Raw genomic sequence first — 15,976 nt, forward strand, 5'->3', positions numbered from 1 at the left:
CTTTCCAGACAGGCACATGACACCTATGGATGCCTATCTGACTCTACTTTTAGGACATGCCAGTTTATTTCCTTGTTCATTTGTCCTGGTTTTGACTGGGGTAGAATTAATTTTCTTTTCAGTACCTGGTACAGTGCTGTGTTTTGGATTTAGTATGAGAATAACTCCCCGATGTTTTTAATTGTTGCTAAGTAATGTTTACACTAAGTCAAGGACTTTTCAGTTTCTCAGGCCCTCCGTGAGAGGGCTGGAGGGCACAAGGAAGTGGGAGGGGGCATAGCCAGGACAACTGACCTGAGCTAGCCAAATGGACACTCCATACCATAGAACATCATGCTCAGTATATAAATTGAGGGGGTGCCCAGAGCCTGCAGTTTCTGCTTGGGGACTGGCTAGGCATCAGTCAGCAGATGGCGAGCAATTGTATAGTACATCACTTGTTTGAGGGGTTTTCTTCTTTTGGATTTTATTCCTCTTTCCCTCTCTCTCCTTTTCATTACAATTGTTGTTATTATTATTTTATTTTATTTCAACTCAATTATTAAATTGTTCTTATCTCAGCCCTCAAGTTTTACCTTTTTCCCTGATTCTCCTACGCATCCCACTAGGGGCAGGGGGGCAGTGAGCAAGTGGCTGTGCAATACTTAGTTGCTGGTTGGGGTTAAACCATGACATCATTAAGCTGCAATACCTGGTTAGGTTTGAGCGTTTTATATGTGAATGTTTTCTGTGAATTTTTTTGACAGGAGAACTCCCATTGCAAAGGGAATTTATGGTTGCTCAGTAGACAGTGTTCATCCCTCTGATTCTGTGCTGTAGTAGTTCTTTGACATATATGTGGGGATGCAAAACTCTTCGAAGGTGCTACTTATTATGCAAGAAGTAGAATTAACACCATGTTATCAATTAAAACCTGTCTAGCTCTTTCATAGGAGTTGCTGTATGTTCTTGAGTGTGTTTTGCCATTCTGAATTCCTGCTGAAGTTTCAGTAGAGCTGCTGTATTCTTCTGTGTCTGTCTTAAAATTTTGATTTTTCATTCCCTGCTAGAATTCAAGCTGCTAGAATTCTTTGCAGAAACAACTTTTCAGTGATTAATATAGTTACATTTTTGTGTCAAGTATGTAAATTACTATTAGGTCCTTCTGGATAAAAGCTGCTGTGGAAATTACAAAGCATTACAATACATTCATGTTAGAGTATGATTAGGTATTGAGCTGTAAACAATTCAATGCTGAAATATTTCCAAAGGGCAAAAAGTACCAAAGATGCATATTTTTTGGATGCTAGACAGTATTTTTTTGTTTAATATTATTGTACTATTTATACCAAATTCTTCTTGAAGAGAAGGTAAAAAAAAGTGAATTAGCACAGTACTCCTTTTCTCTAGATGAATGGGTTGGTATTTGGAAATTAAGAACTGGCTGTTTGGCACTGTGTATGGTATCTGGAGCTGATGAAAGAAAAATCTGATTTGATGTCTTGCTGCCTCCTGAACAAGAAGTGTCTATAAATCCTGTAATTTGGTGCTACATGTTTATTGTTGATGATTGTCACCTGCAACATATGTATTGGCACAGTGGGCACAGATATAATAAACTAAACAGTCCATCTTTTGAAAGAGCACAAGAGTGATCCATGTGTGAACAGCCAGCTGCTCTGTGAGTAGCTAGTAAGGCTTAAAAAGAAAGGAATACTTAATTTAATTTTATTTTCTCCCAGTACTTGAATCAGTCTGAAATCACCAATATCAACATCAGATTCAACAGAATGGGTTCTTATCTGCAGAAAATCAAATTTTAGAACCCTTTGTGTTCAAACATCGTAGTAGAATTTCCACTAGCTGAGATGGAAGATTCAGATTCTTTTGTTTCTATTTATGTATAGCAGAAATTTTTAAAGTTAAAGGCCAGTGAAAAATTCTAGTCATACAGGCATATTTAAAACTAGCACAAAATCTCAGGAATTTGGAAACATTTTTTCTAGTAGATGCATAATGACAAGTTTGGGTTTTGTTATTCTTGGAGGGGCTTTGCCACCCCCCCCCCTCCTTTTTGGTTTGCTATGAATCATGGGAATTGAATGTTTAGATTGAGGTGGGCACCAAGTATTAAAGACCTCAGTTCTGTGCCAAATAAAATTTTTATGTGTGTAAGAACACGTAATACTAAATCTCACCATCTAAATGGATTGCCGCAGTTCATTGTCCTGCATAAAATAACTTCTCTAATGCTTCCCATTCTGTTCCTTAATCACATGTGAAATCATGAGAGTTGTGCTTATTGCTGTTTCTGTGAAATATAAATTGAGGTGTAAATGCCATAATTATTCCTCTTGCTGTTTGTATCTCTGATGAATTGGCTGTTATCACTAGTAAGGCCGAAGATAAGGACAAGTTTCCCTTCCCAACCTCATGGTCACAGGGTGAGGCATGCATTTACATTAAGCATAGAAATTTAGGAACGTTTACTCCTCCTGCCATTGAGTATTGTGCACGTCATTTTCTTTTCACAATCCCAGCTATTTTTTATTGCAGATATTATGAATAAGAAACCACAGCTGGCCTGGAAGCTCTATCTGAAGATGGAGACCTCAGGGGAGTCCTTTAACCTATTGCAGATCATTGCAAATGATTGCTACAGAGTGAGTCTTCTCTTCGGAGCTTCATGTATGACATGTTAATTCAGTGATTGTACCAACAGTCATTTTTTTTTATACTTTCCATCATTGTCATCACTAGTGAACTTTCTTTTATAACAGCAGGATGTCGTAATAATGTAGATGAGTTGGCAAGGATTAGTCAGTATTTTAACCTACAGGCCTTCTTGGTCAACAGCCCACTGTTTAAAACATTGGTAAATTAATGCATGCTAGAGCTATCAATAACAGTAACAGTTCTTCCCCTACTAGGGATTCATTGTTAGTAGAAAATACAAGAAACTTTTAAGAAAAAAATCTAGCATAGATTCAGCAAGTAGCTTCATGGTGCGTTTTTTTCCTGTGTCAATGTTATTTGTTTCCTTAAAGCTTGTAATGGCAATGGGAGATAGTCCTTTGTTAATCATAAAGAAATGGAAAGAGAATTCCCACAACTACTATTCTATCTGCCCGAGTGGGGCAGAGAGACATGGTGTGTGTGTAATCACTAGGGGTAAAACTACTTAGAAAAACTGGTGAGCTTAACTGCCTACAACGGGATCCCTGCTAACACAAAATATTTCTTCTTCTTTTGAACCTGTTCTAAAGGGGACTCCTAAAGAGATAAGGTTAGACTAAGCAGTCTTAACATTTTTAAAAGTCAAGCTAGACAAGACAATGTCCACTTCAGTAGGGATGCTGTAGGCATTTTAGGACAGGTTACAATATATGCTACCTTACTTATACTAAGCTTCTGGATTAATGTTTACTAGTTCTGATGCTCCGTGCTACTACACTGCTGGCACACCTCCAAATTCAAGTTTATACAAAGCTGTGTTAAATAGTGAAGCGATCTTGGGAAGCTGATTACAATTCTGACTAAATTCTTAACATCTAATTCTCAGATGGTGTCTATATACAGTGAGACTTAGCTCTGGTTCAACTTTTTTTGCTGTTCTGCAAAGCATAGAAAGAGAACATGAGAGCTTCATCTGCAGGATGGATGTAGAGGCATATAAAGAAATCTTGTCTGAGAGGATTGTAAATGGCACTACAAGAAAAAGAAAAATTTGTTGTCCTATGCAAAGTACTGCCGTGCAAGAGGTCAGTGGACAATAATAGGATGCTGTATCTAGCATCCTCTCTGCCATCTCCAAGGGTGATTGCACTGTGTTGGGACATAGACAAGTAGCAGCTCAGTGACAGGACAAAATGATGTTCTTTGGAAAAGTGTCATGGTGAGACACAGGCCATCCACTTTCCAGATTATATTGGCCAGAGCCAGAAGGTAATTTTTATCAGTTATTTAGGAAGCAACCATTTTATATTTAATTTAAATTAAATATAAAATATAAAGACAGTTTGTAATTTTGTGATTGTGCAAATATAGTAGTTCACTGTTGTAAGAAGGCAGATGTGAGAAAAGCAGAACACAGATAACAGGTGTAAAGCTCATGGAGCTGGTTCAGTGGAGCCTAATGCAAGTGAATACACAAGAGCTAGCAGCTATTAGCATAGGCTTATTAGAGATACAGTGACCAAACTTGCCATTATAGAGGAAAGATAGTAAATGGAGTCCTATTGGAAAACCTCCCAATGATTCTCAGTTCAGCCAAGCTCACCAAAGAGCAGCAATATCCACATACTATCTGTAACATTCTTTTTTGCTGTTTTCTTTCATCTGACAATGTAACATGTTTTCAAAATGCTACCAAACATATAACTGAAAAGTCAGAAAATCTACCTTGTGACCTCAAAAGCACTAAGCAAGTTATCTCTTGCACATCTTTCAAGTATTCAATCCACCATCTCACCCTAAAAGTCTTGTTGCTCAAGCAAGTGGCTATGTCTCTGGTGTTTCCCATAGCTGCGGTCTGTGAAAGCAAGTTGACAGTTAGACCGTATGTCAAATCTCTCTCTAGACCATTTAAAGTTTCACTTAATTCAGTTGATTACTTTGCCTGAATTCTTCTTAAAACCTTGTTGTATTCTAGAGGAGAAGCAGCTCCAACACTTTAGATTTATCTAGAGCTCTTAAAAACTGCACTTTCAGGACTAAATCTTTCAGCCTAATTATGTGTCTATGTATGACCATGAATGACTGCTCCGAAGACCAAGGAACTGCATTTCAAAAATTATTATTATGGTGTTATAACTTCTCTTTCTACACTGCCAGCTGTTTGTACCTCTTCCACTAAACGGCAAGGCCCAAGTTGTTTGAGATTATGTAACGTTTTCCCGTTGTTTCTGAAACATTATATTATATTGGAGGTCCAGAGACAGTACCGTAGCTGTAACTTAAGAAGGCAGTTGCACACCAGGCTTCACTCAACAGAATGTTGAATGAACACGGATGGAGCAAGGTCGACAGTGTCCTGAGAAAAGATGTAGCTGGATGCCCGATTGCTATGCTGACAAAATTTGTTCAGTGAGGAAGCTGGGATGCACAACTTCTGGCTAATTTCTTGCTGCTTTTCATGCAATAGCCCATCTTGTCCATATAGGGAACAGCACATGACTTGGGTTGAAGCATTTCTTGCTTTATGTAAGATAGGAGGAGGACATTAAACCAGTATCTGCTTAATGGAACTAGACCAGATGCCAGTTTGGAAAGATCAGTATTCAATTTTTTTCTTTTTAGCTGACACAACTCATACTGTTTATACTGACTATCTTTATTCCCATTCATTTAAGTACTTGCCAGTCAGCTGTGGTTAAAATGACCATTTATGTGAAGATTATGTGAAGACTCATTCTGCAGTACCTGTGTTCTCTGACTAAAGTTTCCAAACATAACTCCCACAGCCTGTTCTTTTTTTCTTAGCAGATGTAGGCTTCCAGCTGAGGCTATGCTCCGTCTACCTTCTGTGCTCTCCCATGGGAAGATGCTAGCCACAAATAACATTGCTATTCAGGCTTGCCTGAATGAAAAACAATCACAGTCATAGATAAGGTCCACATGAGTTATGCTGACTTCAAAAGCCACAGTTACTGTGGTCACTCCTTTCGCACTGACTGTTGCCAACCAACTTGCTTCTTGTTCCCATTTCGCACTGACTGTTGCCAACCAACTTGCTTCTTGTTCCCATTTACAAGTAGAGAACCTAAGGCAAAAAAGATAGGGTACACAGTGATTTTCCTATGTTGGTTTATAGTCACTGAATCTTATTTTGTACTGTCCTGTAACAGTGAAGAAAAAAATTTACCTCCGAGTTAAAACCAAAAGACATCCAAGTATGTCTCTCTGTATATGATCAAAACAAAAGTGCTGATCATTCCTGACTAACAAAGATCACAGTGCAGTTTGTCTGTAATATGTTCAAAGACATAGACCAGTAATGGTGCAGTACTACCTGTTTCTCTGTGTAGAACTGAAATGTGCCTGTTCTGTGTCACTTGCTGCCTGCAGAAAAACAGGAAAATGCACAATTGCTTCTGTGGCTTACTACTGATTTCAGAAAACTGAGCTCAAACTTTTTCATTCCCTTCTGAAAGATGGTCATATAGTCAGAAATAACGTTTCATTTTCTATGCAGATGCATCAGTTTTACTATTCAGCCAAAGCATTTGATGTTCTGGAGAGACTGGACAGTAATCCTGAACACCGGGAAGGCAAGAGGGGTGCTTGTGTGGGTGTCTTTCAAATGATCTTAGCTGGCCGAGAAGCAAAGTGAGTATTCTGTGTTAGATATGAATTTACTTTACTCTTTTCCTATTTCCAGTTAGCTGTAAGCCAGAATCGTAACCTTACTTTAGGACTACGTATCCTCTTCCAATTCTTTATTGACCTTTCAGAGAATAGACTCTGGGCTAGTTGTTCTATATGCAGCGTTCAGTTTGAAGTGTATCTTCCACGCTAACATTTATAGAATAAAAAATGGAGAATAACTTAAAAGTGAATGCTAGAACTGCAGGAAACCAAAATACATTAGTCATTATACTAGGAAGAGCTAAATTATAAATGTAGTATGTTCATGAACTGAGGGAAAAGAACCTCGTTTCATGTTGATGGCATAAGAATGGGAAACTGTCCCATGACATTTTAAGTTTCACAAAACAGAACTAAGAAAACATTTACTCTGCACTGTAGGAAGGATGTGACTTCTCTAAACAATGAGTGGATGAGACTGTGTTTTCATTGAAGTTTGCTTTCTGAAGACACTGTCCATTTCAGACAAATAGACTTACTTGATGAAAGCTTAAAGGAAATTATCTGTGTTACTGATAATTTTGCTTTTGGCCCATTTCACTGGATGGGAGAATGAGAGTAGTGAGGCTGTTATTTAAGAACTGTTTCATTGTGAATATTCTGCTGTGACACCAGATGGCCATTCTGCCCTGGCCAAAGCTGCTGTTTCATACATGGCTGGTGGGTGTGTATTTTGGCTTCTACGCCTTCCTTCTATTCCCTTCTCTGCTGGTATAATCTCATTACCTACCGCACCCTTCAAGTGTCCTTTTAGCAACTCCTGCAGTAGATGCAGTAAAAGACACATAGGTTGCTTGTTTTTCAATATGCATACAAGTTCTTGCTGTAAAGTAGCTGGCAAACTGCAGCTTCGTACTGGTTTATCCTACTGGTAACGTTCATTTCCATGTTATTTGTATTTATGTGTAAGGTGATTTGGCAGTATTAACCTAGACGTTGCCATACTGAAGACTAGCAAGCAGCATTAAAGACCAAAAGTTGCTTTCTAGGGAACTACTTTGCAAGAATAAGGATATAAATACACACACACATGCATATTAAACTCCAAATTAATTAATTTTGCTGACTTTTTGCTTTTAATTTCTCTCCTTGTTGCAATTGTATAAAAGACTTTTCTTTTTTCTTTTTTTTTTTTGTCCCCTGGGATCTCACCTACTGTGCGTTTTTACCTATTCCTGATCTGCAGATGAATGGACCTCTCTGTCTAGGAACCATGTTTTGCAAAATAGCTTTGATGCAAGTAGTTGTTTCTTGTATCAGTTGGGTCTTATCTTCATTTAAATCTTTGTGTTTCACCTTTGTAGAGAGACTCTACGGGAAGTACTGCATCTTCTGAAGAGCACTGGTAATTCTCAAGTAGAATACATTGTCCGCATCATGAAAAAGTGGGCCAAAGAGAATAGGGTCCCTGTTTAAGTCAGTGCCACAAAATGAACTGGGTTGGTTACTGTAGTGTATGTGGCCATAAGATGTGGGTCTTGATTTCTCCTGTGCATTCTGGGTATCCCCTTCCTCGCAGGACTTTAAACAATCAAGCAGGTTGACCCAGGTGAGCAATGGCGTAGTGCAGTGAAATTTCAAAACATTCAGCAAGTGGGTTTTGGGATTTTTATTAAACCTTTATCGGTACTTTTTCTGCTACACCACCTCTATTCCTCATTCAAACTTTCAGTATTTAGTAGTAATTCCAGCTGCACCCAAGTCAAAGTGTTTCTCAGATGTTCCCCAGATTTCTCCGCGCAAGGTACTGGACTGCTTTGTGAGTTTTTTTTCAGCAAGTCTTCTGGCCTTCAGAGAAGAATCATTTGTTAAATGACTGAGAAAGATCTACTTCAGCAAATGATGGAATGTGGCAAGTAGAGAGGATGACGGTGACAACCAAAAGCCAGTACTAGTGTATCAGATAATACAAAAAGACTGCTATATATAAATAGAAGGGTAAAATACAAACCATATTCTGAGTGCTGTCTTTTTCTGGATAAATCTCAATAACTAATACCTTCGTTTCTTAGGGTCTTTTATAAGAATTGTTTTCTCTCTTACTATCTTTTTCAGACCATAGAGATTTGACTGACTGTATTGTTCAATCTTGCTTTGAGGTTTGACACTCAAAACATTTATTCATGTTAATATAATTTGAGTAATCCATTTAGTTTAGCAATCAGATGGATAAAAGAACTGGATGTTTTGAATCACTTCAGCATTTACCACCTTCATTAGCAATATATTTATTATACTTTTGGATTTGTTATACTCTCCTGGTTTTTGCAAACGGTTCAGGGAATACATACTTCTAAAAGAAGGCAATAGTTGTAACATAGAAATTTATTATACATTTTATAGTGAAAAAACATTTGTATATTACTTTAAAAGGAAAATTTACATTTTCTAGATTTGTAAAATACTTGTGATGGTTATTTTTATCTTTCGGAATGAAACTCAGGATACTCTATTCTCTACTGTCTGTGCTTTGATTAAAGTTCTTAATTGAATCTACAGTTGAATGGCTGGTCTATGTTGCTTCATACTGCAGAAGTTAAAATAGTATATTCATTTTTCTGTGGAAGAGGGCAGATTTGTGACTGGTCATTAAATAAATGCACATTCAGTAATCAGTCAAAGGCAAGCCAATGGCCTTGGACCTGATTTTATGGTAGTGTGCTGAAAATAAGGAGGCTGGGTGTATATGGAACGTATACACCTTTGCCATATAACATGTTAGTGTCTTTACTGCTTTACGCAAAAGCTGTGGGTGTCGTCATTCAGGTATCTAGAAGTGCATTTGATAGTTGCAGCTACTTGCATTTACATCTACAAAACTGATCCATCATACTAGCAACAATAATAGAGCCTTTCAGCAGGAGCAGGGGCAACATTATACGCATTCATAAGAGGTGTGAAAGGAGCAGGATTTTCACTGAAAGCAGTTACAAAATGTGTTTCACTTGTAAAAGGCATTTTTTTTTTCCTTCCCTGTTAAATTAACTTGGAAGCAGGTCGGGAATACAATTATGAGTCTTGGTACAAAGCTAAAAAAAATTGTGTTGGTGGCTTTGTAGCAGATGTTAAACACATCTAATTACTCCCTTTATTGAAGCTTAACTTGCAAGAGAGCTGAAGAGCATCCAAATCCATTGCAGACCATTTTACATGTTGGTTGAATCTTCTGAAATGTGTGACGGCATTGCAGCGTAAGGGCTTGGGGACTAATTTTAAATTCTCTGTCTGTGACCAGTGAACAAGTTTTGAAAACCTTACCTTTATTCACTATAGTCACAAAGTCGTATTTGATATGCTAAATAATGTGGGGTTTAGCACAGTGCATTTCATTGCCTGGTAATAAAGCTTTTGTCATGTAAGACATAAAGAACAGGGACTGCAGGGCTTCGACTTGAGCAGTGATGAAATAAAAGATATATTACATATTGTCCTAGCATTTAGGGTCTTGGTAATGGAACAGATGTGTAGGTACTATAAAAATACAGAACAATAAAAGTGCTGAAATATTGGTGTTTATTTTACCTTAGAAATACATTCTAAGACCATCTATTGTTTAATCTGAGATCATATTCAAAGAACAGAGGTGTAAATAGAAGTTGCCTTAGCTGATACAGAAAGGGGAGTTAATAAAGAATTTCTAAAGCTGTTTCTCAGGCAGAGTTAACAAAATCTTATCCCTGCCCATTTCCGTATTTCCCTGAGCTGTGGTTATTTAAGGAGTCAAGGTACTCTATTTAGGACAGCTAGGAGTGAAGTTAAATATGAAGAAAAACAACAGAAGTGACATATACAGAACAAGCAGGCAGTGAAGAATGCATGTGCAGAGTCAGGAAAACAGGGAAGTTTACTGGGGCAGGAGTAAGTAATAGAAAATTGAAACAGTGGCATTTCAGATAATGTAGTGGAAGAGAAACTAAGGCAGAAAGAAAGCACTGCATCATTAGAATTTCAAGGAAGAGTATGGAAAATACAGTAATTTCTTATACTCTGAATAAGCATCTGATTCTGGCAAAAAAGCTATAGAGAATGCACAGAAGGTACTGTGCTAGCAGTCATACCATTAGTAGTGACAGGTGGAGAAAGTCAAACCCAAAACAGCATGTAACTGCTTTCAGTTGGGCCCTGACCCATTCCTGATAGATAAGGAAGATGACCTTCAATTAAACGTTGTAATACCTGAAAAACATTTATGCCAGTAACTTCTAAGTGTATTACACTGCAGGGGAGGACATTTATCCTACCTGTTGCTGCAAGTGAGTTCCAGAATAACACCTTTTGGCGAGCGTCTGAACTGATACAATACAACAGCAACCCTCTTAGAAGATAGATGCTGGATTCCAGAATTATTCCAAGTGTAGTAATAGCTGGAACCAAGTACTGCACGACACTGGAGATGGCAAGTTCATTGTGAAGGATCCGTCACATCACCTTCCAACTCTGTGGACTGTAGCAGGCATTTAGGTTCATGTGGTTCGCTCAGCTTGAAGATTGCTCAGAAAATCATCTACAGTTGAATAAGGAACTTGGCCATTAGCTCCTAAGACTGAGGCACAAAATGATTACATATATTGCTGTTACCACATGTAGCTTCACTATATGGGAGCTATATGTATATTGAGGAACACATCTGAGGGTTACGCTTTGGTTTACTCTTTAACCAGATTTTCCCTGCATTATCTCCAGAAGTAACTTCTGGTCACTCTTTTTTTATTTCCAGAGTTCCTTCTGCCCATTTAATCTATTCATTTGATCATTGATTAAGTAGATAATTGCATGAAAATGTCATCAGTAACCCTTAAAATGAAGTCATTAATTCACTACTAGATAATCTGGTGTGACCCTACATAGTGCAAGACAGTAGATTTCACTGGCTAATCTTTGTGTTGAATCCAATAACTAATTGGGCTTTCCATAAAAATATTTGCCAGAAAAACTTAAGTCTCAATTTGAATGTGGATAATAGAAACCCCATAGTTTTACTTTGTAATTTGTTCAAATGGTTAAATCGCCTTTGCTCTTTTAGAAATTGTACCTTAATTCTAAATTCAGCTTGTTTGGCCTTGTTTTCTAATACTTGATTCTTCCAGTGTTCATCTTTGCTGTTAAGTCATTGAAGCATAGCATTCTTTGGTTTGGTTTGGATTTTTGGTGGGGTGGTGTTGGGATTTTTTCATCCTTAGGTATTCCTAAACTGCAAGCAAGTCACCTCTGTCTGTCTGAAAGACAGCGTCCCTTGAAAGGCTGTTTTCCTGGCCTCAGATTGTCAAGAGATTTTTTTTAAAAAAACATGGCCATGGAGCACTGGGCATACTTTATCACTGTATGTGATACTGCAATATGCTTCTCCATACTGCCGCTTACTAGTCTTCTACCTGTGTACTCAAAGACTCTGTTCACCCTTTTTGGCATACTGTCACAGGGGGAGCTTGCATTAAACTGCTTCTCGACTGTGATGTGACATCTAGGATTTTTCCAGAACTGGTATTTTCCAGGGTACAGTCTACCTTTTGGAAGAGACAGCCTACCTTTACCTCTACAAAAAATACATTTTGCTCAAATGGGCTCATTTTATAGCTCATGCAGATCACTCTGTGTGACTATCTTATTCTCACTAATTACTAGTCTGTTTCTCTGCAGCATATTATTAAAAGTGATGTTTTACCTCTATATCTGGATCATCAAGGGACATGTTGGATCCTCCATTATTCCAGGACCCACTAAATTAAACCCTCAATACATTCTATTAATGATTACTGATGGTTACTTTTCATCATTTGTCATTCTCAACTTATTTAACATGTACCTTACAGATACTTATTATGCTGTTCTTTTAAATTAAGTATATGACATTAGAAATGTATGTATTGAATTTGTATAACTGCAATATTTTTGTATTCAGCTAAAGTTGTAAAAGATCCATGTCATGGGAGCTAATACTTCCTATTCATTCTTTATTAGATGAACCTTACAGCATCCCAGAAAGATTGATGGAGTCCAATTGTTCAAGGCTGCTTGCAGAATTTGAAACAACTTTTTTTTGCCCTGTAATCACATTTTGAAGCCACACACCAAAAGCTTTACTTTTGACCTTGTAGAGTTTAAACTTTCATTTGGAACAAATAAGGCAGGCATTTCACATCTCTGGGCAAGGGACAGTTCCTAAATTCCTTATCAGTCTTGCTTCATTGATGAATTACACTAGCATCTATTTATAGATTTAAAAATAAAAAATATATTTAGTAAGAGCTGGGACTTTTGAGAAGCCACAGTGTAGTGTATTCCTCAAATTAAAAGGAGAACTGTTTCAATTCATACTTACACACTGTATTGTGCTTAATTGCTCCACATTATATCATTCTTAGTAATGCTCCACATAATATTATTCTTAGTAATTTTCTAAGAGAATTTAAAATAATGAATGTAGTAAAATAAGTAATGGTCTTTAAAATGTTTATACAAGTAGATCTTCAAGAACCTGGGATTTAAGTTATTTTGACAGGAAATATGCTGTGCGGTAGTTTGTAGCCGTTCTCAGACACAGCTAAATCTAACTGAAAAGTGAGACAGTACCGATGCTGGTGTCTCTGAGCTGCACGGTAATGGACCCAGCACTGCTTTTTTCAAGTCCTCAAACCACACCTTAAGCTGGCCCTTACCTAGGGATGAGTGATGAGCCTCAGACTCCACCATCTGTTCCTTGATCACCGTAAGCGACTTCCATGCAGTCGGTTCTGTGAGAAACCACACACAACAGAGCAGGATTATATAATATATAGTAATATATTTTAATTATATATGGAATAATGTTGAGATGGTGTATGTCATGTAGAAAAGAACCATGCTTCAATTCTAACAGTTACATTGCGCATTGCTACAGTTATAATTTTCTTTGATGATTTTGTCCTTAATCATGGTGGGATTGTTATGCCATCTACTCTAAAGCTACGGGTAATATTTCTTCTCTCACATCAGTGGGTGAGGCCTTTATGTAGGTAGCCATTATGTGACAAAATACAATGTCTTACTTTGCAGAGCTAGTGAATTAATTCACATCACATGTAAATTTATCTCTTGATAGTTGTGTCTAAGAAAACTTTAGAAAAATTAAATTACAAAACCAGATAAACCAGGTCTTAAACTGCCTGGTATATTCCCAATACTGAAGCTTATCATAATACTGCTATTCTCTACAAGTCCAATCTTAACTTTTGTCTGACTTACTCATGATGGCACATGTGCTGAATGTAGTCATCACTGAACAAACTGGGACGTTATTTACTTATATAAAACAATGGTGGTTTCCCCCACTGTTTAAAGGCAGAAGAGCTGTTTTCAGGTCACAGCAAAGTAATTTCTGAGGCAAGCTTTCCAATACTTCCCGCTCAGTTTAGCTAGTTATTCCTGACCAGGTTCTGTTGCTGTGTCTGCTTTTCATTCTGCACACTCTCGTTCCCTGCCGAGTATTTTCCCATCCTATCTATCCACTAATGCCCTATCTATCCACTAACGTGACTGGCCCTACAGGACTGCCACAAAGTACTGCCGAAGTGCTGCTGTTTTCCATGCATCTCTTGTTCCCCTCACCCCACCTCTGGGCATTAGTTGCCTTGCTCTGCTTCACAGGCATTCAAGGCAAGATTTGTTCAGATTTGTAAAATATGCTTAGTCCTATAGAGGACTAGAAATCAGGACAACAGTAAGAAATAACAATCTCTTAAAACAATGAGGAAGTATTCAGGTAAGTACTCAATGTAAGTTAAGTCTGACTGTACAATTACTTACCAAGGTAAGGATGGATTCTCTTAAGGCCAGAACAATGATATTTGAAATAGAGATGTCATACAGAAAATGTAGCTTGTTTTCACAAGCATTTCTGATCTGTAGCATCAACTATGTTCTTAAAATTGTCACTGCTATCACTGCTATTCTACACTTGTTTTAGTATGCTCAAAAATCTTTAAATTTCATATGTCTTCTTAAAATACAACTTGAGGTGGTAAGAAAACTGAGTTTAATAAAACTCCATTTGTCTATTTAAATTATTCATGTATGGAAAATCGTTTTTCCTAAGCAATTTTTCAGATGCTATTTTTAATACTGTGGCAACTCAAAAGCAGCTTTGTGTTGAATCTGCAAGCTCGGTATGTAGTTAATTCTCAGTGATGAATATGCGCTTTGCTTTTTGAAGGCAATTTGGCTTGGAAATAAAATCATGAAGATATGAAAATGCTGAACAGCACATGCAAAGTGTGCTTCTGACGATTCAGATCGTAAGCTTGTATGAATGTTAAAAATGTGGCAATTTGTTTATGCAATCACCCTCAGCTGTCTGTGATAATGTGCACTTATTTAGATGTAGAACATTTATGTAAGTAAAAGCAGTTTCCAAAGTGCTGATGTTGCCTGAACTCCCAAATTACCACTCTGATTTAGTGTTTAACTATGTTAAACAAGTATGTGCACAAAATTAAGGTCAAGCTGACCCACCCACTCAAGTCGTCGTCAAAACCGATGAACAAAAGCACTTCTAATCGAGGGAGTCAACCTTGGGAAACAAAGAACAGATAATGATAAGAGCACCGTTATCTAAATTATGCAGAAAGAAGCCAAGAAAGTTCTGGCCAAGAGGAGACAAGCTGATAAGGTGTTGCAACCTACAGAAAATTAGTTGGAAGTAGGGCAAAGGTAATTGTGGTAGTGGGAGGTTGAGACCTCCAACTCAAATAGCCCCCCAAAGGAGGGCAAACCCCCGCTTCGGGAGCACGTGTAGTTGGTAGAAAACTTCAGCGGTACTGTCTGAGGATGCCAGTAGTTTGCATTGGAAACGAGAAACTTGTAACCAATCCTGTGCGTGAATGAAATTAATATGTAATGTGCTATGAATATGCAAGTACTCTACTGCATATAATGTGTACCCTCGAGTATGTTGGTGTGCGTGTTAGGAGGAAAGATCCCCCCATGCACCCAACGCTGCAATAAACCAGTGTTGGCTTTCTAAACTCTTATTTGCTTTGGAGAGTATTCCTGGTTGCAGTTTTCAATAACACTGAGAGGCACTGAAAAAAAAAAAAAAGATTAGGAAATTGGAGGTTTTGTAAAATCAGTCTGAAGGAGGAACTAGAGAAAAATTGAAAGAAAATTTTTCCAAGGTCACAGCCAAATATTATCTTGTATGTCTTTATGATTCCTAGAAGGTTGCTTTGCCATCTACATATGTATTATATGTAATTCTCCTATTTAGGAGGGTGAACATTGCTTAACAGGTGTTTTCTGAACAGTAACCATACTTAATTTTAATAGATTACAGTATTTAATAAATTAAAGACATTTCTGATAATAATTATTAAAATATTTGTATTTCACTAAAAAAAAACCAGAAAATATCACAGTGGCAAGTGACCAAGGCTAGTCTGGCCTGCGGTTTGGGCACTGTGACAGTGTTTGTCTTGTCAATGCTCACAAGAGAAACCCTCCCCAAGAGCAAATCTATGGCACATTACCTTTTGTATTGCCGAGAATTACTTCCAGACCCTTCTACCTCATTAAACAGCATTACTACTGCTTTTAGTGTAGAAATTGCCATTCAAGCTGAGAATTCCCTACCTGGCCAATCCCTATTCTTGTTGCAGGT

General features: G+C 37.6%; 1 protein-coding gene across 1 annotated transcript in view; it reads left to right on the forward strand.

The window, feature by feature from the left end:
- The window catches only part of TTC26 (tetratricopeptide repeat domain 26), a 55,259-nt gene extending 46,418 nt beyond the window's left edge, over window positions 1-8,841 (forward strand). Inside the window, exons 16-18 of the mRNA XM_037390115.1 lie at window positions 2,536-2,642; window positions 6,173-6,306; window positions 7,650-8,841. Of these exons, the coding sequence (XP_037246012.1) occupies window positions 2,536-2,642; window positions 6,173-6,306; window positions 7,650-7,761 (353 nt within the window). The 3' untranslated portion in view covers window positions 7,762-8,841. The remainder of the gene's footprint in view (window positions 1-2,535; window positions 2,643-6,172; window positions 6,307-7,649) is intronic.
- The last annotated feature ends 7,135 nt before the right edge of the window (window positions 8,842-15,976 follow it).

The sequence above is a fragment of the Falco rusticolus genome, chromosome 5 (genome assembly GCF_015220075.1).
Source record: "Falco rusticolus isolate bFalRus1 chromosome 5, bFalRus1.pri, whole genome shotgun sequence".
NCBI lineage: Eukaryota > Metazoa > Chordata > Aves > Falconiformes > Falconidae > Falco > Falco rusticolus.